The sequence below is a fragment of the Lissotriton helveticus genome, chromosome 6 (genome assembly GCF_964261635.1).
Source record: "Lissotriton helveticus chromosome 6, aLisHel1.1, whole genome shotgun sequence".
NCBI lineage: Eukaryota > Metazoa > Chordata > Amphibia > Caudata > Salamandridae > Lissotriton > Lissotriton helveticus.
The window spans coordinates 699,092,697-699,112,645 of NC_136067.1; the positions used below are offsets into that span (position 1 = coordinate 699,092,697).

At 46.1% G+C, this 19,949-nt stretch overlaps 1 protein-coding gene across 4 annotated transcripts in view; it reads right to left on the bottom strand.

The window, feature by feature from the left end:
* The window catches only part of SNX14 (sorting nexin 14), a 647,427-nt gene that overhangs the window by 336,378 nt on the left and 291,100 nt on the right, over positions 1–19,949 (bottom strand). For all 4 annotated transcript variants that reach the window (XM_078648164.1, XM_078648163.1, XM_078648162.1 and 1 more), the window contains exon 14: positions 3,641–3,765. In XM_078648164.1, coding sequence (XP_078504290.1) covers positions 3,641–3,765 — 125 coding nt within the window. The remainder of the gene's footprint in view (positions 1–3,640; positions 3,766–19,949) is intronic.

Here is a 19,949-nt window from a genome sequence, read left to right on the forward strand (position 1 = left end):
GCTTATAGGAAAGCAATAGCCACTAGAAAAAAGGAAATCAAGGCAAATGTTATTGAATCCCTCCTAGATCCATCTGTGTTGGGGAATAGCAGTAAGTTTTGGCAAATGATTAACAAACCTTTGTTTGAAAATCCTAATGACACAGCTATTGGAACAAACATCCCAGAGGGGGAATGGGTGTCCCATTACAGTACAATTTTCAAGAGCAATGAGCAATGGGAAGTCTCTGACTTTTTAACTCCAGCTGTGATTCCTTTGTGTTTCACAGTACAAGAGACTGTTAGGGGAATACAGGGTCTTACTTCCAACAAGGCCCCGGGTCCGGATGGATTGCCGCCGGACCTGTTTAAGTCTAGTATCCCGCTTTGGGCCCCGGTTCTCACGGCTGTAATCAATGCAGCGGTGAAAACTGGTTGCCCAAGAACTTGGGGTCTCTCTACTATAGTTCCCATTTTTAAGAAGGGCGATCACAGTAGCCCGTTATGTTACAGGCCAATTTCTTTATTGAATTCAGTAGTTAAAGTGGTAGGGGGTGTAATCCTCAACAGGTTATCTTTTTGGGCTAAAGAAAACAAAATCCTCTCACCCATACAATATGGGTTTAGACCAGATCACTCGACTATTACGCAGTGTCTGAACCTATACCTTATTCTAAGCAAGTATACATTGGCGAGACAAGGTACCGTCTACATGGCCTTTATGGACCTGTCGTCCGCCTTTGATTGCGTAGACAGAAGCCTATTATGGGCTACTCTGCTGAGAATGGGCGTAGAGAGGAACCTCGTTAATTTTCTCGCCGATCTGCATACAGATACAAGGGCGAATGTCCGTTACTCTCAAGACCTTAATGTAACGGATGAATTTAAAATAAAACGGGGTGTCCGACAAGGTTGTATCTTGGCCCCTTTTTTATTTAACCTGTACATTAATGAATTGGAGGAATTTCTTTTACTTGTAGAAGCAGACTACCCCTTAGTCGAGCGCAGAGGGGTACCTGTACTACTCTACGCCGACGATGCTGTTCTTATTTCCAGAACAGCAATTGGTCTTCAGAAATTATTAAATTCCTTCCACAAATTTATGGAGTCACGTGGTTTAAGTATAAACAACTCTAAGTCCTTCGTTATGAAGACAGGCAAGGGCATTCTGAAACCTGGCAATTTCAGTATAAATGGGGCAAAAATTCCATCAACCAACTCCTTTTCTTACCTCGGGGTTCTGATAGACCATAAGTTATCATGGGGCCCAGCAGTCTCCAAAAAGAAGGGAGAAACTACAAGGGTCAATGCGGCCATCCTTGGCTTTGCAAAAAAAATCGGCAATTGCCCGTTGGCCGCATCGCTTAAGCTGTACCAGGCAAAAAGCGTTGCTGTTGCCTGTTATGGGAGCGAGCTTTGGGGCTATCGCAAGGCAAAAGATCTAGAGGTCACAGAAAATAATTTCCTAAAAAAACTCCTAAGACTACCTAGGGGTATTGGGAATTACTCTGTACATGAGGAGCTGGGGGTCCCTTATCTAGGTGACAGATTAGCAGTAAGCCCAATTTTATGTTGGCTGAAATGTTGGTTAAACAATGAAATTCCATTAACACATGCCATACTAAAAGAAGCTTTACAGCTAGATGGGAGATTTAAGGTACCATGGATCAAGTATATAAAGGACAGCTTAACGGCAATTGGCCGACATGATCTGTTTTATGTCCCAAACACAATTAGAAAATCTGATGTGAACCTGGTCAAGAATGCCTTAGTTTTGTTAAGATGTACTGACAGAGAAGAGGTTGAGATACAGAAGGTCAGTATTAGGAAACATCTACTGATAAAAACATGCTTGCAAATAGAACCTTACCTGACATGGCCTATGCCTAGCTATGATCGGTTCCTGCTAATAAGGTTCCGTTTTGATCTCTATCACCTCCTTTTGGCATTCCCAAGTGGCGCCCAGCGGGGCGAAGTGTTGCCAGCTTGTGGCTGCGACGGAAAGTCTCCTCAAGATCTGGCACACTTCCTTTTTATTTGCCCTTATTACTCCACTCCACGGAAATTATACCTTAAACCGTGCCTTAAAAAAATGAGTTTTACACAAATTAAACCCGCACTTTATTACTTACAACTACTGAATATTGACTGTACCTTGTTTATTTGTAATTTTTTAAAAAAAGCCATCTGCTTTAGGAAAAGCATGGATGGCTAACCATGCTGAAAAATTTGTGCTGGTGCTTTTTAAGCCTACAGATATTTATATTTTTAATTATATATTGCCCATGCTTTTATTGTCTGATATTGTACTGTTTACTGTGTCTTTTTTTGCCTATGAAAATGAACTGTGTGTAATCGTTTTTAACTGTGGATTCTTGATGTTTTAAAATGAACTTTTATGATTGTAAAATTTACAATCGAATAAAGATTTTGATACTGATACTGATACTGTTAAAGAGAGAGGGAAGGAACTGTTCCTACACACAACAGCGGAGAGTAGGGGAGACCGTAAATTCAAAAATCGACAAAGCGCTATCTTATTACTTTGAAAACATATCGCAATTTAAAGTGAATTGAACCATTTCACATCATCTTATATGTTGAATACCCTAATAAACACTGGCAATAGACCAGTTCATATGAAATCAAAATTAGTTCACAACTTCTTTGCCTATATAATGTTTTTAATTTATAGTACATTATATAAACTGAATATTTTGTCTCTTCCAGACAAGTACAAGTAGATAAGACAGCAATATTTAGTCCCCCACTTTTTTCTTCTTATTTGTACATCTTTTTAGTTTTTGACATCATTACAAATTAACAAAAAACAACAAATGAGTAGACATTTTGAGCATTTACCCATACAAAACTGTCTAGTATGAGTTCCACAATTTAAACCTTAGTTTCAGCGACTATTAATTTTCACTTTGTATTTATAACTTTTGAATGTGCGAGATGAAGGTGCATGGACGCCCCCTTGGGTCATGTGTTGTTTATGCTTATTGTTTTGTGTCATGGGTGTTTATTTCTGCTATCAGGTTTACATTAGGACTATTGTTTGGTAGATTTAAGTCGGTCAGATTAAGTGTGGTTTTTGGGACCAATAAACCCTAGCTTCTTTCTAATCAACACTGAAAACATTGAGCAGAATGTATTCCGCAGTGAAAGAAAGGAGGCGCTGCCCTCAGCCTTTCAAGAAAAATAAAGGATATGATTTGACAGGATTCGGGGAGCACCTTAAGCTTAACATGAGGCATTATGTTGAAGGGCAGTGCCAAAAGGGCTTGAGGTGAGGCAACTACTCATCCTACATCAATATCATTATTGTAGACAACCATGGGGAGTCTTTCATTGGCTACCACTGTTCCGTATCTTATGGGACAGGTAGGACACAGAATTCACAAATGGAGACAATGCTGCAGTGCATGTGATGTCAAATAAGAAAGACACAATAAAATATTGATTGTAAAATATTTGAGACACTTATTACCAATACACTTGTTTCTAATCTTCTCTACAAAACAAGGCGTGCCCTGTTTTTCTTAACAAGTGCTTGTAGAAGTATTTGTGATTTCCCATTCCTCATAAATTTCGGTTTTAAGACGACGCATTTCCCTGTGATCTACCTCATCTGTTCCTCCGTCACCACCCCTACTTACCTCATCACTGTGACAGAACATGGGCGTGAAGACGTTCTCCAGGAGAGAAAGAACGTGCTCGTAGGCTTCAAAGAGGCACGGCATGGTCTGGAGCTTCACAACCTCGCTACAAGGACCATCTGAAACTGTAGGAGGGAGAAAGGATGTTACATTCTATTATTGTACACAGTAACGTTTAACTCAAAACTGCAAGAGCTGTGCTGCCTCTCGTGCTAAGATCTAAAAATACAGACCTGATATTCCACAACTGTCTAATACTGCACAGGAAGCGTTACAGGACTATAATCCCCATTTCAAACACACATATATTTCACTCCAGCAACAATACGCAATTTGTGCATGTACTATGTACACTTTCAACACATGCATCTGTAATGGAGGAGGCGAGGCCATCAAATTACTCCTTTTGCAACATTATGAGTTACAAAGTGAAGGGAAATCAAGAAAAGCATTTGTAAAGTCAATACACCTGGTCTTTCTTTTATAATCGACAGCAAAGAGTTTCTCAAACACATGACTATAACATCATCCCTCCAACACACCTAATGCACTTACCCAAACAAGAATATAGTGGCAGTAATTGAAGTAGTGGTGGAGTTAGCTGTGGTTGTAGTGATAATGAAAGTATTGCCATTAATACCGGTAACAGCACTATTGGTAGACCTGGTGGTAGCAATAGGGATGGTGGTGATTGTGATACCTGAATGGTTTCAGTGGTGCTGATGTGGTAGTGGTAGTGGTGATAATGGTAATGTGAGTGAAGATTATGGTAGTCTTAGGGGTGGCATTAGTGGTGATAGTTGTATAGCGTAAGTAGTTATTGTTAGAACCGGCTATTTCTGGTAGGCTAAGGCTGACGCCCAAGCCAGGCAGAAACCACCATTCTAGTCAGGACAAGGAAGTCACACGCCAAGATAACCCCTGCTCACCCTCTAGGTAGCTTGGCACGAGCAGTCTAGGCTAAACTCGGAGGCGATGTGTAAAGCATTTGCGCCAGCGCACAAAAGCAACAACATACTAGGCACACCACAAAAGAGACTCCACACAAGGTTATATTAAAAATAACTTTTGTATTGTCAAAACATATCAGATAGAAATCACACCTGTACATTGTGCCAATCTGGCACGGCAATATTCACAAGGGATTATTTACAAGACAGGGCCACATGGGCCACTGTCAGAATCAACACTTCGCAGATATAGAAATACTTGTCAGAAATTAGAATAAAAGTATATAAACCTCACTGTAACACAAAGTAACAGTTATAGATCACATCCAGTAACTACTGGGAACAGGTAAGTACCTCCTACGCAACCCTAAACCCTTAGGAGACTGTCACGCAGGGGACCAGGACCTCACTAGGACCACCTGTACTAAAAAGAACAACCACCTAAGTATCACACAGCATTTAGGGGTCTAAGAAAGAACACATTACCCATGATGTATGAAACCCATTCAGAGGAGTAGTAAAGGAAAACCACCTAAGTATCACACAGTATTTAGGGGTCTAAGAAAGAACACATTACCCATGATGCATAGATATACATTCAGAGGAGTAGTAAAGAGAAACACGTAATGTATAAACCTACACATTCAGCGGTGTTAAGGATAAAGCACATGATGCAATACAAATACATTCAGAGGTACCAGAATACTACAGTAGCGCAAAAGTCACATGCTGTCTAAAAACATTCAGAGGTGCAGGAATAAAACATGATGCAAGAAATCACATTCAGAGGTGCCAATAACCATACAATTGCGCAAGACCTACATGAGCCACCACCTGTGGCAGTCCCTAGGCCAACTGGCCGTGTTGGGGCTAGAACGCCCTGAGTCTCAATGTCAGGGGCCTAAACGATGCAGGTGTCCACTACTTGCTGGGCACCTGGGAACACTCACAAGGGCCTAAACGCTGCAGCTGGCACTAAGTGCTGCGCAGCTGTGACTGGCCGGGCACCTCTGTGCCATCTCTATCCCTCTCAGGGACTCACTCTCCATCTTGCGCCTAAACGGTGCAGCTGCCCACTAATTGCTGGGCAGCTGGAGAATCAAAACTGCGCCGGGGCCCTCACTGGCCCTAGAACAAAACTGCGCAAAAGGTTGGAGCCACACAGGCTCTGAAACAGCTGTGGGGCGTTGGAGCCGTCTGGCTCTAGAAATACACATGCCCCCAAGTCCTCCGTGGAACTTTCAAACAACTGGCCAAAGCAGAGCCACACAGGCTCCGAACAAATATGCCCCCTGAGCCTAGCAGGCTCTTAGAACAACTGTGGGGTCGTTGGAGCCACACAGGCTCTGGCATAACACATGCCCCAGTCATTGGAGCCTCGCTGGGCTCTTAATCACAACTGCGGGCGGGGAGTCTCTCTGGAGCCAAACAGGCTCTTAAACAAAATATGGCCCCTCTAAGCTTCTCTGGGCTCACACACATTGGGGCGACCCACTGCCAGCTGGGGCCACCCTTGAAGCCCTCGTGGCTTTGCACTGGCAACAGGCGCGAGCTCGCGCCACTGGGGGGGGCGGACACCGACAACGTGTCCCCGCGCCCCTCCTCTCTTCTGCCCCACTCTGCCCGGCCCTCAGCCCAGACTCACCGGGACAGCCTTCACTCTCTCTCCGGGGCTCCCTCGGCACACGGGAGCCCCAGCAGCAGGCAACGCTCTCTCCTCTCTTCCTCTGGGCAGCGCGGGGCTCCTCTTCCACCACGGGGCCCCGCCTGAACGCTCAGCTGCTCTCCGCCGCTCTCCTCCTCTCGGCGGCGGGCCTCTCCGGTCTCCCCCACTTCACGGGGGACCGGAAGGAAAACATCCTGGCTTCCCTCTCTTGCTGCAGGGCTCCCTCGGCACACGGGAGCCCTGTTAGCCGGCCGCCATCTCCCGCGCCTTCCTTTCTTCTTCCCGCCGACTGCGGGGCGGGACTTCTTGCCGGCCGCGACAGGATTGGCCGGCCGGTCAATCACTTCCGGGTCGCAGCGGGCAGCGCGGCGGCCCGATCCAGACAGGCAGGCGGGCGGCGATCACGGGGATGAAATCGAGGTGGGCTCTCGATCAAAGTAAATAACAAAGCGAGGTGGGCTCTCGTGAATTAAATAAATACGGGCCAGACACCTCAGCGCGTCCCGCGCTATTAACGAGCATAAAGCGCTCCTAAGCGCTAAAACACAGGCAGAGCGCTCCCAGGCGCTCAGGGGGAAGCGCAGCGCCTCCAGGCGCTAGAAATACAGCTCCAGCGCTCTCCCCAGGAAAATGCAGCCTCTCCATGCTGCAACGGTCCCAGAGCCTCCCAGGGGGCAAAGCCAAGTCCCCCCATCAGCCCAGGCAGGGCAGAGGGGTCCCCCAGGAGTCCAGGTATCCAGGCATCCAGGGGCTGGGCAGCGCCCACCCCTGGTAGATTCAAGTCAGCCTCACGAGCAAGAACAAGAACATTTGGGAAGGGGACACTGTGGTTCTCAAAAATCCGGACCCTGGTGTTTTCCCGATATCGAGGTCCAATACCCGTGTCACAAAACCTCAACGCACCAAGACGATTTTGGTATCTATGAACCGATAATAATTAGGACATCATTCCTATGTATTTGCGTCACAATCGAGGGTTGCCAACACCCCAAAATCGTAGTTTCCGTCCCCATCCCTTAAACTCCATTTTGTGAACGGCATCCATCTTGCATCTTGCCCTCATGTTAAGTCAATTAAAGGTCGAGCTTGATCAAAAGGGACACGTCCACCTTTTCGTGACTTCCCCCTGACCTGTCCCAACTGACTCCATGGCCTTAGGCCAAACCTGTTTGGGCAGCTCCTCGCCCAGTGGCCGAATACGATAGCATCAATACATAACATTCCACAAACCATTCACACATACAGACCATGCTTTCTGCAAACATGCACCTGTCCACATTCCTTGTTTATGGCCAGTTTTATGACTGGGTTGTGCCTTCCTTTATTAAGGTTTCATCGATATCTGATGGGAGTTCCAGGCCTAACTGGGTAATCTATTAACAAACTGGACATCTAAAATATGGGCTTGCTTACATGACTCTGCTCTTTGTATTATTGTAGAAATATGTGTATAGCCATATCATAAACTCAGGAATTCTTGCTTGCAGCTATTATTTTTGTATATAAGGAGACGGCTGGTTCTGTAAAAACGAACAGTCTCCCGAGAACCTACTCTCCGTGCAGTGTACTTCTGGGACACGTGTTACTTGGTAGCTACCAATAAAACTTTATCTTTGACGGTAACTAGAAGACTCCGTGTTTCTGTGGTCCGGAACAAGGGAGAACTCAGAGGTCCTCGGGTGCTACCCCCTGGCACCACCGGGTTCCTAAAAACCCGGAACCTCAGTTGGCGCCCAACGTGGGGCGATATCAAGCGGTGACGGTCCAAGCCAGATGTTCGTGAGGAGCTTCGTGTGAAAATTCCGGAGGACGGCCAGCCACTTCAGCGACCCCTGTATGTCGACGTGGTTCCGAAGGTCTTTGCTGCGAGGTTCCCCGCGTCCCGACGGCTACGAAGGACTGCTGCCCTGACTATCGCCTTGTTTTGGACCCATTGATCTTTGGTAGAGCGAAACGATAGACGAGTCTTCTAGCGACGTCTCAGATCTTCAAATACTTCAGTTAAGTATAAGTGGAGCGTCTCCCAGTCCTTAGTTTGTCCTTAGTTTTTGGTATCCTTGAGATACGCTTTGATTTGGTACTTGCAAGCCCCAAAGCCGAAGGACTCGTGTATTCACGAGATATATCGTAACAGATAATCCTTTGAAGTTTGAAGCTAGACTAGTGAGCGAAGATGCCTGGTTTTAGCAGACTTGGAAACTTGTTTTGTCTTGGTTGTAGTAAGGACTCCCGATTAGAGGAATCTTGTCCGGTTCCTCCAATTGGAACTCCAACGTATGAGCTCTATGTAAAGCACAGCGTAGGTCCTATAACATATAACGAAGTATGGATAAAATACACCCGCAAGGATGGTGTTTTAAAATGGCCCCAATACGGTAGTTTCGACTCAGAAGTTTTAGATAACCTAGAAGTCAAACTTCGATGTTTGACTCTTTCCGCTTATGGCGTAAAGAGGCCAAACAGAAGGAAATTAAATTAGAAAAGAAGAATAAGAGGGAAAGAGGTATTTCAGTAATGCAAGCCGCGATAAAATTTAAAGACAACGAAGAGGATCGAATAAGTGAGCAGTTGCACAGGCAACGTAAAATGGCAATAGATAAATGCTACCCCGTTTTGCCATCTCTTCAGCGAGAGACAGTAAAAGAGCGTGAAAAAGATCCATTAATGGCTCATTTGCTAAGTTCGCCACCACCCTATGCACAAAATGCCACAGCACCTCCGCAACCTTTAGTTGCACCTCTGGTAGCTGTTATAGAGGCTCCTTTACCGCACTCACCGGCTACTCTTCAGCTGGCTCCTGTTTCTCTGGCGCAGCCTCCTCAAGGCTCACCGATCACATCTTCTTCTCCTACTGTTCCTTCTAAAATTTCGCCTAGCACACTTTCTAGTCTCTCTGATACTCGTTCTACGAACATTTCTGTTTCTACTTTGCGTGACTCTGTTCTACCACCAGTTATTCCCCCACTTTCACCTTTCGTCTGGCATAAAATGGCCAGCATTGTTACTAACTTTCCTTCACCACTTTTTCGGTCGCCTAAAACGACCCCTAACACGGAACGAAGACAATTACGAAGCCAAATGCCCGATTATCAGGAAAGGGAATGTTTGAATAAGTTAGCACGAAATTGGGCTATGGACACAGCAAGACATGATGTAGAGTCTGTCATGAACGTTTTCCGTCAATGGGATGAACCAACGCAAAGATACGTCTTTGAGCAGATGTGTGTTTTTCTGTGTGAGGATTTGGTAGATAATGGTCAGAAGACCAACGAGCAAGAGTTGTGTAGTGTACGATTTAAATTTGGGGAGGGTATGATTGTAGGTCCCGACGTTGAAAAAGCAGTTGAGATATTATTATCACATAGAAGTACGGGTGGTAATTCTGGGTCATCCTCTGACAGTGGTACATCCAGCAGGAAAAGAGCGAGACAGTACCCCATGAGAGAGGTTCCTCCGGTCTGGAGGGAAGGTGACGCAACTGCAGTTCCACCGGTTCTGCCTCATTTCCAGCGTGTATGGGTACATGTCCCCTGGAAAAGATCCGAAGTTTTAGCACTCAAGCAGACACTACCCAATCCCCGTAAAAACCCGACTGGGTATTATAAGGAGTTGTCCCAAACTGCCAGCTCATGTATAATGAATTTAGCGGATATAGACATGTTGTTTGGGAACGTTGTTCCACATCCTTTATGGAGTAAGACACGTCATGCAGATCATGACCAAGAATTAGGTGACTCGTGGGCGAACATTGCGACTACAGATGCTAGACAAGTCGGTGGTTTCAAGCCTGAGCCGTTAATAGCTGAACTTCCCAGTAGAATTATTGCGTACATGAAGACACTTATGCCTGAAGTACGCGTAAACTGGGACAAGCTATCCGCGTGCAAGCAGAAGAAAGACGAGAATGTGTCTGACTTTTTCACGAGATTTGAGGAAACTTTCACTGACCATAGTGGTCAGGATATGGCTACCGAGGGTGGCCAAAGATTGTTTGTAGACAAGTTTGTACACAATCTGCTTCCCGAACTGTGTGCTAAACTAAAAGATTCAGAGAGTGCTTGGGCTGTCTCTACGTCAGCGCAGATTCTAGCAACAGCTCAGTACTACGAAAACAGGCGCAAAGACGAGCTAGACAAGGCAGACAAAAAGACGAAAGATCTAAAAACTAAAGTTCTTCTCCAACAGGCCTATCCGCCTCGTATGGCTAGCCAGCCCAATTATCAACAGAATAAGCAGTATTCTAGAGACGCGCAAGGAAACGAGTCTTCCCACCAGCGTGTTCCGTATGGCCCGAATCAATGTGCGTATTGCAAGGAAGAGGGTCATTTTAGGAGTAATTGTCCGGCTCTTGCGCGACGTTTAAACGGTGTTTCAGGTGTAAGAGGGAGAGGTGTTCAACATGCCCCCAGAGGTAGGGGCCGTGGAAATTTCTCCCAGTACACAGCTTCTTTTCCGCCTCAAAATTCCATGAATAGCTTTGACCAACAGAATAACGCATCGTCTAGGTCAGCTCAGTACTATGCTGACGACTATTACACCGAACACGACAATGAGGGTAACGATTGCTAGGACAGCCATGGACAAAGAGAGGGAGTTGTTTCAGTTCCAGTAGACCAAGATGGACCTTATGTCAAGGTAATTACCTCAGGAGTGTCAGAGCCATTTCTGCTGGATACTGGTGCTACAAAAAGTTCTATTATGCACTCAAAACTTCCTGGCGCACCTTTGTCTGGCGAAATGAATGTCTCAGTAGGCTTCTCTGGCGCCCCTGTTAGAAACCCGATCTCTAGTCCTATATCCCTTTCTGTTGGCCCCTATGAATTGGAAGCACCCCTCATTCTTACAACAGGTTGCGGTGAAAATTTGTTAGGATTGGATTTGCTAAAAAGGTTGTATGCGACTTTGTACTGTTCTCCCTCTGGAGTACAACTTACCTTAGGGAAAAAAGTCATTTCTCCAATGTATTTGTCGAAAGAAGGTATTCCAACGGAATTATCATCACTTCCTGATATACTGTGGGCTAATGGTTCCAATGACGTAGGTCGTTTGGAGATAGCACCGTATGTCATAACTTTGAAAGCCAACGTCGGATTGCCACGTATTCCTCAATACAAAATATCTAACGAATGCGAGAAGGCGTTGTTAACGATCATTTATGATTTGATCGATAAAGATGTTATTGAAGAAACAACAGGGAACGTTTGTAACAGTCCAGTTTTACCGGTCTTAAAACGTACTGATCCTTCACAGCCCCCTGTGTATAGGTTTGTGATTGACCTCAGAGAGGTAAATAAGGTAGTTATCCCACAGTTTCCAGTTGTCCCCGACATTACTGCTTTATTGACAATGGTTCCAGCTTCAGCAGACTGGTTCTCGGTGATTGACCTGAAGAACGCTTTCTTCAGCATCCCGATCGCCGAAGAGAGTAGAGACCTTTTCGGCTTCAATTTAGGAGGACGAAGCTTCCGCTTCAAATGCGCTCCTCAAGGCTACTGCGAAAGCCCATCTATATTCAGTCAGGCACTGAAAACACAACTAGACACAATTGTGCTGCCAGATGGGTCAACTTTGATCCAGTACGTAGACGATCTACTGATCGCCGCAGACACTGAGGAGATTTGCAAACAAGCCACGTTGTTATTATTGCGTCACTTATGTGACATGAAGCACAAAGTCTCCCTTTCAAAGCTGCAATTTTGCCGACAAGAAGTAACCTACCTAGGTCACATCTTATCGAAGGAGGGAAGGAGACTGACACCAGAAAGAATACAGGCAATTACAGAACTAAGTGCCCCAAGGACACAGAGAGAGGTTCGAGCCTTCTTGGGCATTACATCGTACTGTAGACAATGGATACCGAATTTCTCACTACTAGCCAAGCCCTTGCTGGCACTACTCCGCAAAGACACGCCTAATCCTATGCCTTGGTCTGAAGATTGTCAGACGAGTTTCCACGAGTTGCGTGATGCATTGTGTTCGGCCCCTGTGTTGGGAAACCCCAACTACAGTAAGCCTTTTACATTGTATGTCCACGAAAAGGAAGGTTGTGCATTATCAGTCTTAACGCAACACTTTGGGGACAAACAGCGCCCATGCGCGTATTTTTCGGCAACTCTGGATCCAGTGGCTAAGGCACTGCCAAGTTGTCTAAGAGCAACGGCCGCAGCAGCTGTCTGCATTCGACAGTCTGCTGGACTAGTCATGAATAACACTCTGATCGTTATGGTTCCGCATGCAGTTGACATTTTGCTAAATAGGACCAAGACACAACATCTTACTAGCGCTCGACTATCCAGTTACGAACTTACCCTGCTAGCAAGTCACATCCACATAAAAAGGTGTGATACACTCAACCCCGCTACGTTATTACCCATCCCGACAGAGACAGACAAGATTGACAAACATGACTGCTGTTTCAGGACAGAAGAAGAGACAAAAGGGAGAGTAGACTTACAGGACACTCCCCTTCCCGAATGCAATGATACTTTGTGGGTTGATGGTTCATGTTTCAAGTTGCCGAATGGTGATACGACCACAGCATACGCCGTAACGACATTATACACCATTGTAGAGACTGCACGCATTTCCCACAATTCTGCACAAGCTGCAGAGCTGATTGCGCTTACTAGAGCATGTGTGTTGGCGAAAGGAAAGCGAGTGAATGTGTACACTGACAGCCAATATGCCTTTGGTGTGGCTCACAGTTTTGGGAGATTGTGGCGTGAACGTGGGTTCCTTACGTCCCATGGTGCAAAGATACAACATGGCCAGCTAGTTAATGAGCTCCTTGAGTCACTCACCTTGCCCCTACAAGTCGCCATTATAAAATGCAGTGCACACAAAAAGATTCAGGATGATGTTGGCCGCGGAAATGCATTGGCAGATGAGGTTGCAAAAGAAACTGCAAGGAACACAATGAGTCGGATGTATGTTATGGGTCCCGCTAGATGGACTGCTGATGTGGGAATGTGCGAGGACACCATTGAAAGTGTAAAATCGATACAAGCTGAGGCCACTGAGAACGAGGTGAATGAATGGAGAGAAAGCACAGGTAGATTGGATGCGAATGGTTGTTGGGTCGAACTATCAGAACACCAGCGATGGCTATTACCTAATGCATACGTACTTGCAGTAGTAACGATGGCTCACGGAATTGCGCACATCAGTTCGAAAGGAATATGTAAACTATTGGCCCCAGTATGGCAGAATAGCAATATCCCAAAATATGCAAAGAATGTGGTTAAAAAGTGTATGGTGTGTTTGAAGTACAATCCCGGGAGGGGAACCCCAACTCCAACTGGTCATTTTGCGCCTCCAACGTACCCGTTCGAGGTTTTACAGCTCGACTTCATCCACATGGAGAGGTGCAACAACCTAAAGTATGTGCTCGTTGTTGTCTGCGCCTTTTCAAGATGGGTGGAAGCGTACCCCCTTAAGGACAATACCGCTTTATCAACTGCCAAAGCACTCGTCAAAGAGTTCTTTCCGAGGTTCGGTATGCCTAGAATTGTCTGGAGTGATAACGGAAGTGAATTCGTAGGATGCGTGATGAAGAGAGTGTGTGAGTGTTTAGGCATCCACCAAAAATTCCACGCTGCAAATCACCCCCAATCAGCTGGATTAGTAGAGTGCTACAATGGCACTCTAAAACTCAAACTAGCCAAGATCCAAGCCAGTACAGGTCTTAAATGGCCTGACGCACTGCCTCTAGCGCTTTTGTCAACCAGAATGACTGTCCACTCCAGATTAGGACTTAGCCCCCATGAGATCGTGTTTGGCCGCCCAGCCAACGTCTGGGGCGTGCCAAGACCCAAGAAACTAAGTGAGATAGAACACCCCGTACTACTTGACTATTTGTGCGAATTGACAACTAAATTGCGTGTTTTACACCAACAGGTTCACAGTTCCTCTCCACCAGCCTCTGACGATCCAGGTCACCTCATCGAGCCCGGCTCGTGGATTTTGGTGCGGAATTTCCAGCGCACCAACAACGGACAGCCGAGGTGGACCGGACCGCACCTAGTGCTGCTTTCAACGAGATCTGCTGTTCGGGTGGAAGACAAGAAGAACTGGGTACATGGGACCCACTGCAAACGGGTCCCTCTACCCCTTCCATACGACCGGTGGGTCAACAAAGGACTTGCCGACTCCGAGACCGAATCCGTACCTCGCTTCATCCCTTTCAGCGATGCACGTTTGAAAGAAACTAGTACTGAAAAGGAGAGTGATCATATTTTACAAGGCCTTGTGTCGCCGTCTATGCAATTGGACACTACCGAACCTGAGACGCTGTTTGAAGACCACACCATACCTGGGAAACGACGGTACAACCTGCGGTCTAAACAAAGAGACTAATAAACGATTGACCTAATGTGATTTCCCTTTTCCCCTAAGAACTATTTTTTTGATTTTTTTAGCTCTCTCGTCCCAGGGGAACTAGCTCATTTTTGATTTTTCGAACCGCCATCCGGTTCTGCTGCTAGGGTCGCGGTTGAAGTCTGGGGAGTGCAACTGGGAAGTTCTAGGTCCACGGTTCTGATTGGTCCACGGGAGTTACCCCGAACTGAGCAGAGCGCGCTCCCTGGGAGAATCAATCAACCACCGCGGGCAGCAACTAGAGGATGGAGTTTCCAAGGGTAGAGAGACCTATCAGACCCACGAACTTCGGAAAACAGTTATGCACAATACTGTCCAAAAGAAGATTCCTGATACTATGTGTTTTAATGTTATGTAGCATACTTGTGTTTTTTACTGGTTATACTCTATTCGTATTTAAAGTTACATTTTCGAATGACACCCAGCCACCATCTCCTCCCACTATTTCTCCACACTACTTTCACCCTCTACCTGAACACGAGTCTGCCCGAAGACTCGAATTTGTAAACAATTCTTTCATTCAGCTCCTACACCAACACCAGTCCGTAATGAACGCATCAAACTGTTGGATATGCGGACTTATGCCACACACAACCGATAAGGGGATCCCATACTTCATTTTGCCATTCAGCTACTATGGTTCTCTGTGGGCTTTCCAGACCATGTTCCTATTCGCCCTAGAACCATACCCGACCCGTTCCACTGCGAGCGATTCCAATAACAAGGCACTAATTGCAGGGATAAGGAATATGAGTAGGGATATCGACACATATCTGACAATGCCCAAAGATGAACTCAGTCCCTACACCCGTTGGAACGTGACCAAACATGGGGTTTACCTGGTCAAGAGCCAGGCAGCAAAGAAATCCCGCCCAGTTTGGATAGTGCCCCACCGAGGTCACTTATGCTTACAGGGTATTGGTAGGGACCCCACAGCACAGTTAGGAAAGAGCATTTGCACGGAAACATACGTATTTACTTCCCGAACTTCCCCTATACTTTTGGCAGCCAAAGGCACGTATTTCGTTTGCCACGACCAAGCCTACACGTGGTTGCCCCCTGATTTCTCAGGTACATGTTTTATCTCATTTCTGCTGCCTCCCACCTACACGGCCAGAGCAGATTACCATCGGACAAGGACAGCTAGGGGTGTCGTGAGTAAAGACGACACCGCGGGTCAGGAATTCGCTGACTTCGCAAAGGGTTTTCTGCCATTTTGGGGGCCTATGGTGAACAGCAGAAATATTCGCCAGTTATCGAGGATAGTTGAATCCGCCGTGACTACGACGGCCGGAGCACTTGGCAATCTGACAACCGAGCTTCAGTCGGATCGACTTATGACCCTTCAGAACCGAATTGCCTTAGACATCATACTCGCCGATCGTGGTGGTGTGTGTAGAGTCATCCAATCCAGTTGTTGCATATTCATCCCTGATAACGCACCGAGAGTATACCAGGCCATCTCCAAACTACACGAAATATCTGGTTCCCTTCACGTTGAGAAAGGGGATTGGTCCCTGCTGGGGTGGTTCTGGGAGCTGATCACTGCCTGGGGATGGAAAATTTTGATCTTCATTGGGATGACCTTGGCACTTCTGTTCATGTTTTGCCTATGTATACAGTGTGCTCCTGCACTATGTGGCCTCTGTGCTACCTCGTGTGTACGGAAGCCTGTGTCACGGGACGAGCTGAGTAACAGAATGATGCTACAGCAACATCTCCACGAATTTCTTCATACCGATTTGGACTCAGATTAGCATGAGTTATTGCCTTATATGAGGGCAAAAGGAGGGTCTGTGGTTCTCAAAAATCCGGACCCTGGTGTTTTCCCGATATCGAGGTCCAATACCCGTGTCACAAAACCTCAACGCACCAAGACGATTTTGGTATCTATGAACCGATAATAATTAGGACATCATTCCTATGTATTTGCGTCACAATCGAGGGTTGCCAACACCCCAAAATCGTAGTTTCCGTCCCCATCCCTTAAACTCCATTTTGTGAACGGCATCCATCTTGCATCTTGCCCTCATGTTAAGTCAATTAAAGGTCGAGCTTGATCAAAAGGGACACGTCCACCTTTTCGTGACTTCCCCCTGACCTGTCCCAACTGACTCCATGGCTTTAGGCCAAACCTGTTTGGGCAGCTCCTCGCCCAGTGGCCGAATACGATAGCATCAATACATAACATTCCACAAACCATTCACACATACAGACCATGCTTTCTGCAAACATGCACCTGTCCACATTCCTTGTTTATGGCCAGTTTTATGACTGGGTTGTGCCTTCCTTTATTAAGGTTTCATCGATATCTGATGGGAGTTCCAGGCCTAACTGGGTAATCTATCAACAAACTGGACATCTAAAATATGGGCTTGCTTACATGACTCTGCTCTTTGTATTATTGTAGAAATATGTGTATAGCCATATCATAAACTCAGGAATTCTTGCTTGCAGCTATTATTTTTGTATATAAGGAGACGGCTGGTTCTGTAAAAACGAACAGTCTCCCGAGAACCTACTCTCCGTGCAGTGTACTTCTGGGACACGTGTTACTTGGTAGCTACCAATAAAACTTGATCTTTGACGGTAACTAGAAGACTCCGTGTTTCTGTGGTCCGGAACAAGGGAGAACTCAGAGGTCCTCGGGTGCTACCCCCTGGCACCACCGGGTTCCTAAAAACCCGGAACCTCAACACAGCCCCTTCTTATACACAGAAAAGGCTTTGAAGTCTTTTGAAGTCTTTGTGTAAGCGAGCCCTGAGCCCTGGGTGTATCTGGTTTCCCTCTCCTGTCAGCCTCAGGTCAGAGGTGACAGTGGGCCATCAGGAGGGAGAGCCAGCATGGTGGGCTGACAGGCACAGCCCGGCACAGCCCGGCACCACCAGAGCTCTTTCCTCCCATCCCTGACAGCAGATGGGGGCCTTTCATCTACGGCTGACTCGGACCCCCTCCTCCGGGGCCCTGCAGACCCCGTCCTACTCAAAACAGAGAGTCCATCCACCAGCAGGCCCAGGCTCATCAGCCAATCACGTGCCAGCAGACTCACTACACAAATATGCCAACTTCTAAAAGTGGCGCTTCTGGACTAGACACAGCCATGCCGCATATACCATTATGCAGCATTCATTCTCACGAGTTCACACATATCAAACTCGACCCTGCACTCCCCACGCATCAGGAATCTACCATGGGCATACATATTCCCCATTCATTCCTATGGGAGGGCAGGCCACTTACCACACATACACAGAGAGCACACGCACTTTACACTGTACCACAGTGGAAAAAGTGCGCAGAGGCCTAAAATCACCAATCCAGGTTCCAAAACAGGCTGGGAAAAAGCAAAAAGTCTCGGGGTGAACCTGCCCAAAGGACCGGGTCCAACAGTTATGATAGCGATGATATTGGACGTGGTGATAATGGTAATGTGAGTGAAGATTATGGTAGTCTTAGGGGTGGTATTAGTGGTGATAGTTGTATAGCGTAAGTAGTTATGATAGCGATGATATTGGACGTGGTGCTAATAGTGGTTATGGTGTTTGATATGGTGAGGAGAGTGCGGATGGTGGTGGCAGTAGTCACAGCAGTGTATGCAACAAATGTCTAACACTCCTCCTTGATAAGCCTTAGGCTGCTCGACCACACTGCCACAAAAAGAGCACCTTGGGATCATTAAAGCAAGCCCTGTCCAAAGCAAACCCAATTGAATTGCTATGTGAACCCAGTCTCCTCTAAGGTGTCTGGGTCTCATCCTTCCTGCTACCGGAGTATAGGCAATACACTTCAATGCCTACTAAAACAACCCCTCCCCCATCCCATGTTCTGCACATGGACAGCGCAGGGCTTCCAAAATGGAACCCACAAGTCTCCATTACTCTGCTTCACTTATACTTACAATGTATGTACGGCACTGGCTATAAACACATACACGTACCACATACTCATAAGGGATACCTAGACGTTCTACACAATCTACTTTTTTTGGTATATTATCTAAAGAGACAGACGCCTACAGTGCGTAAATGAGAAGAAGCCCAGTGCCACAAAAACCTAAAAGAAGCCAACTAAACCGGTCACCCTAAAGTGCAAAAGTCCCATTGCAGTGCTGTTTCATTTTATGAAGGTAAAGTAATTTGTGATTGCATTTTATATTACACCTGGCGAACAGCATCACTCCTTAGAAACCATTTCAGAAAGTGTTTGTTATCAAAGTGAAATAGACTTCAAAAACATCTTAGTCTATATACTGTATTCCATTACAAAACTGTAGCTGTGTTTCACTCTCTAAATCACCTACTATCATTTCTTACTTGCTTAAGCACTAGGTTCATTTACTATTTTAACACGATTCCAGGATTTAGGTGGAAGTGGAAACTTGTGGTGAGATATTTATGTATAGTTGAGTGGTTGACTATTTAGTGTTTTCACATGCCACATTCTAGAATATGCAGTAGAACAGTCTGTGTTGTGAAGGACTTGCTGTGCTTTGCTACCTTTTACCCAATTGTCGAGAGACTCCCCTTGCTCACCTGCAGGAAGTCTTCAGGGGAGCATTGTGCCGATGTAATCATGAAGCGTGAGGCATGAAAAACTAGGGTCAGCAGCTCGATCTTGAAGACATTCACCCCATCAGTTTGGGGTGATTTCCTTTTTCGAGTGCCTCTCCAGGCTGTTCTGCGGACACAGCCTTTGTGTAGAGTGATACTCATTTAAACAGGGTAGCCTCCAGCCTGGAGTACCCACAACAGAGACACATCTACACCTGGATTACAACAGCCACACATACAAAGATAAGGAAAAGAGGCAAAAGGATGGCCTCGCCTAAAGCATGCTTCTCACTTTGAACAATGGAGACTGCAGTACCACTCTTCATATCCACTCTTCACCCTCACATCTACTGAGTATACTTATCAGCAGCACCTCTCAGCCAAAAAAAAAACAATTAAATTGGTATGTGAGCCATGTCTCGTCTGCGTTGTCTGGGTCTCGTCCTTCCTGCTTCAGGAGTATCAGCAATACACTTCCATGCCTGCTATAACAACCTTCCCCCCTCCCATGACGTACACATGGACAGCGTAGGGCTACCGAAATGAAACAAACAAGTCTCCATTACTCTGCTTAATTTATACTTACAATGCATGTCCCGCACTGGCCATATACACAAACACTAACCACATGCACTTAGGATGCTAGCATCAGCTACCTTTCATATCTACGGTTCCTCTGCTGAGCCATAGGAACACCCTAGAGTAGGAGTAGGTAACAAACAACGTAAAAAAAACTCCTGTACACTGGTGAGATGCTCTTAGCCAGT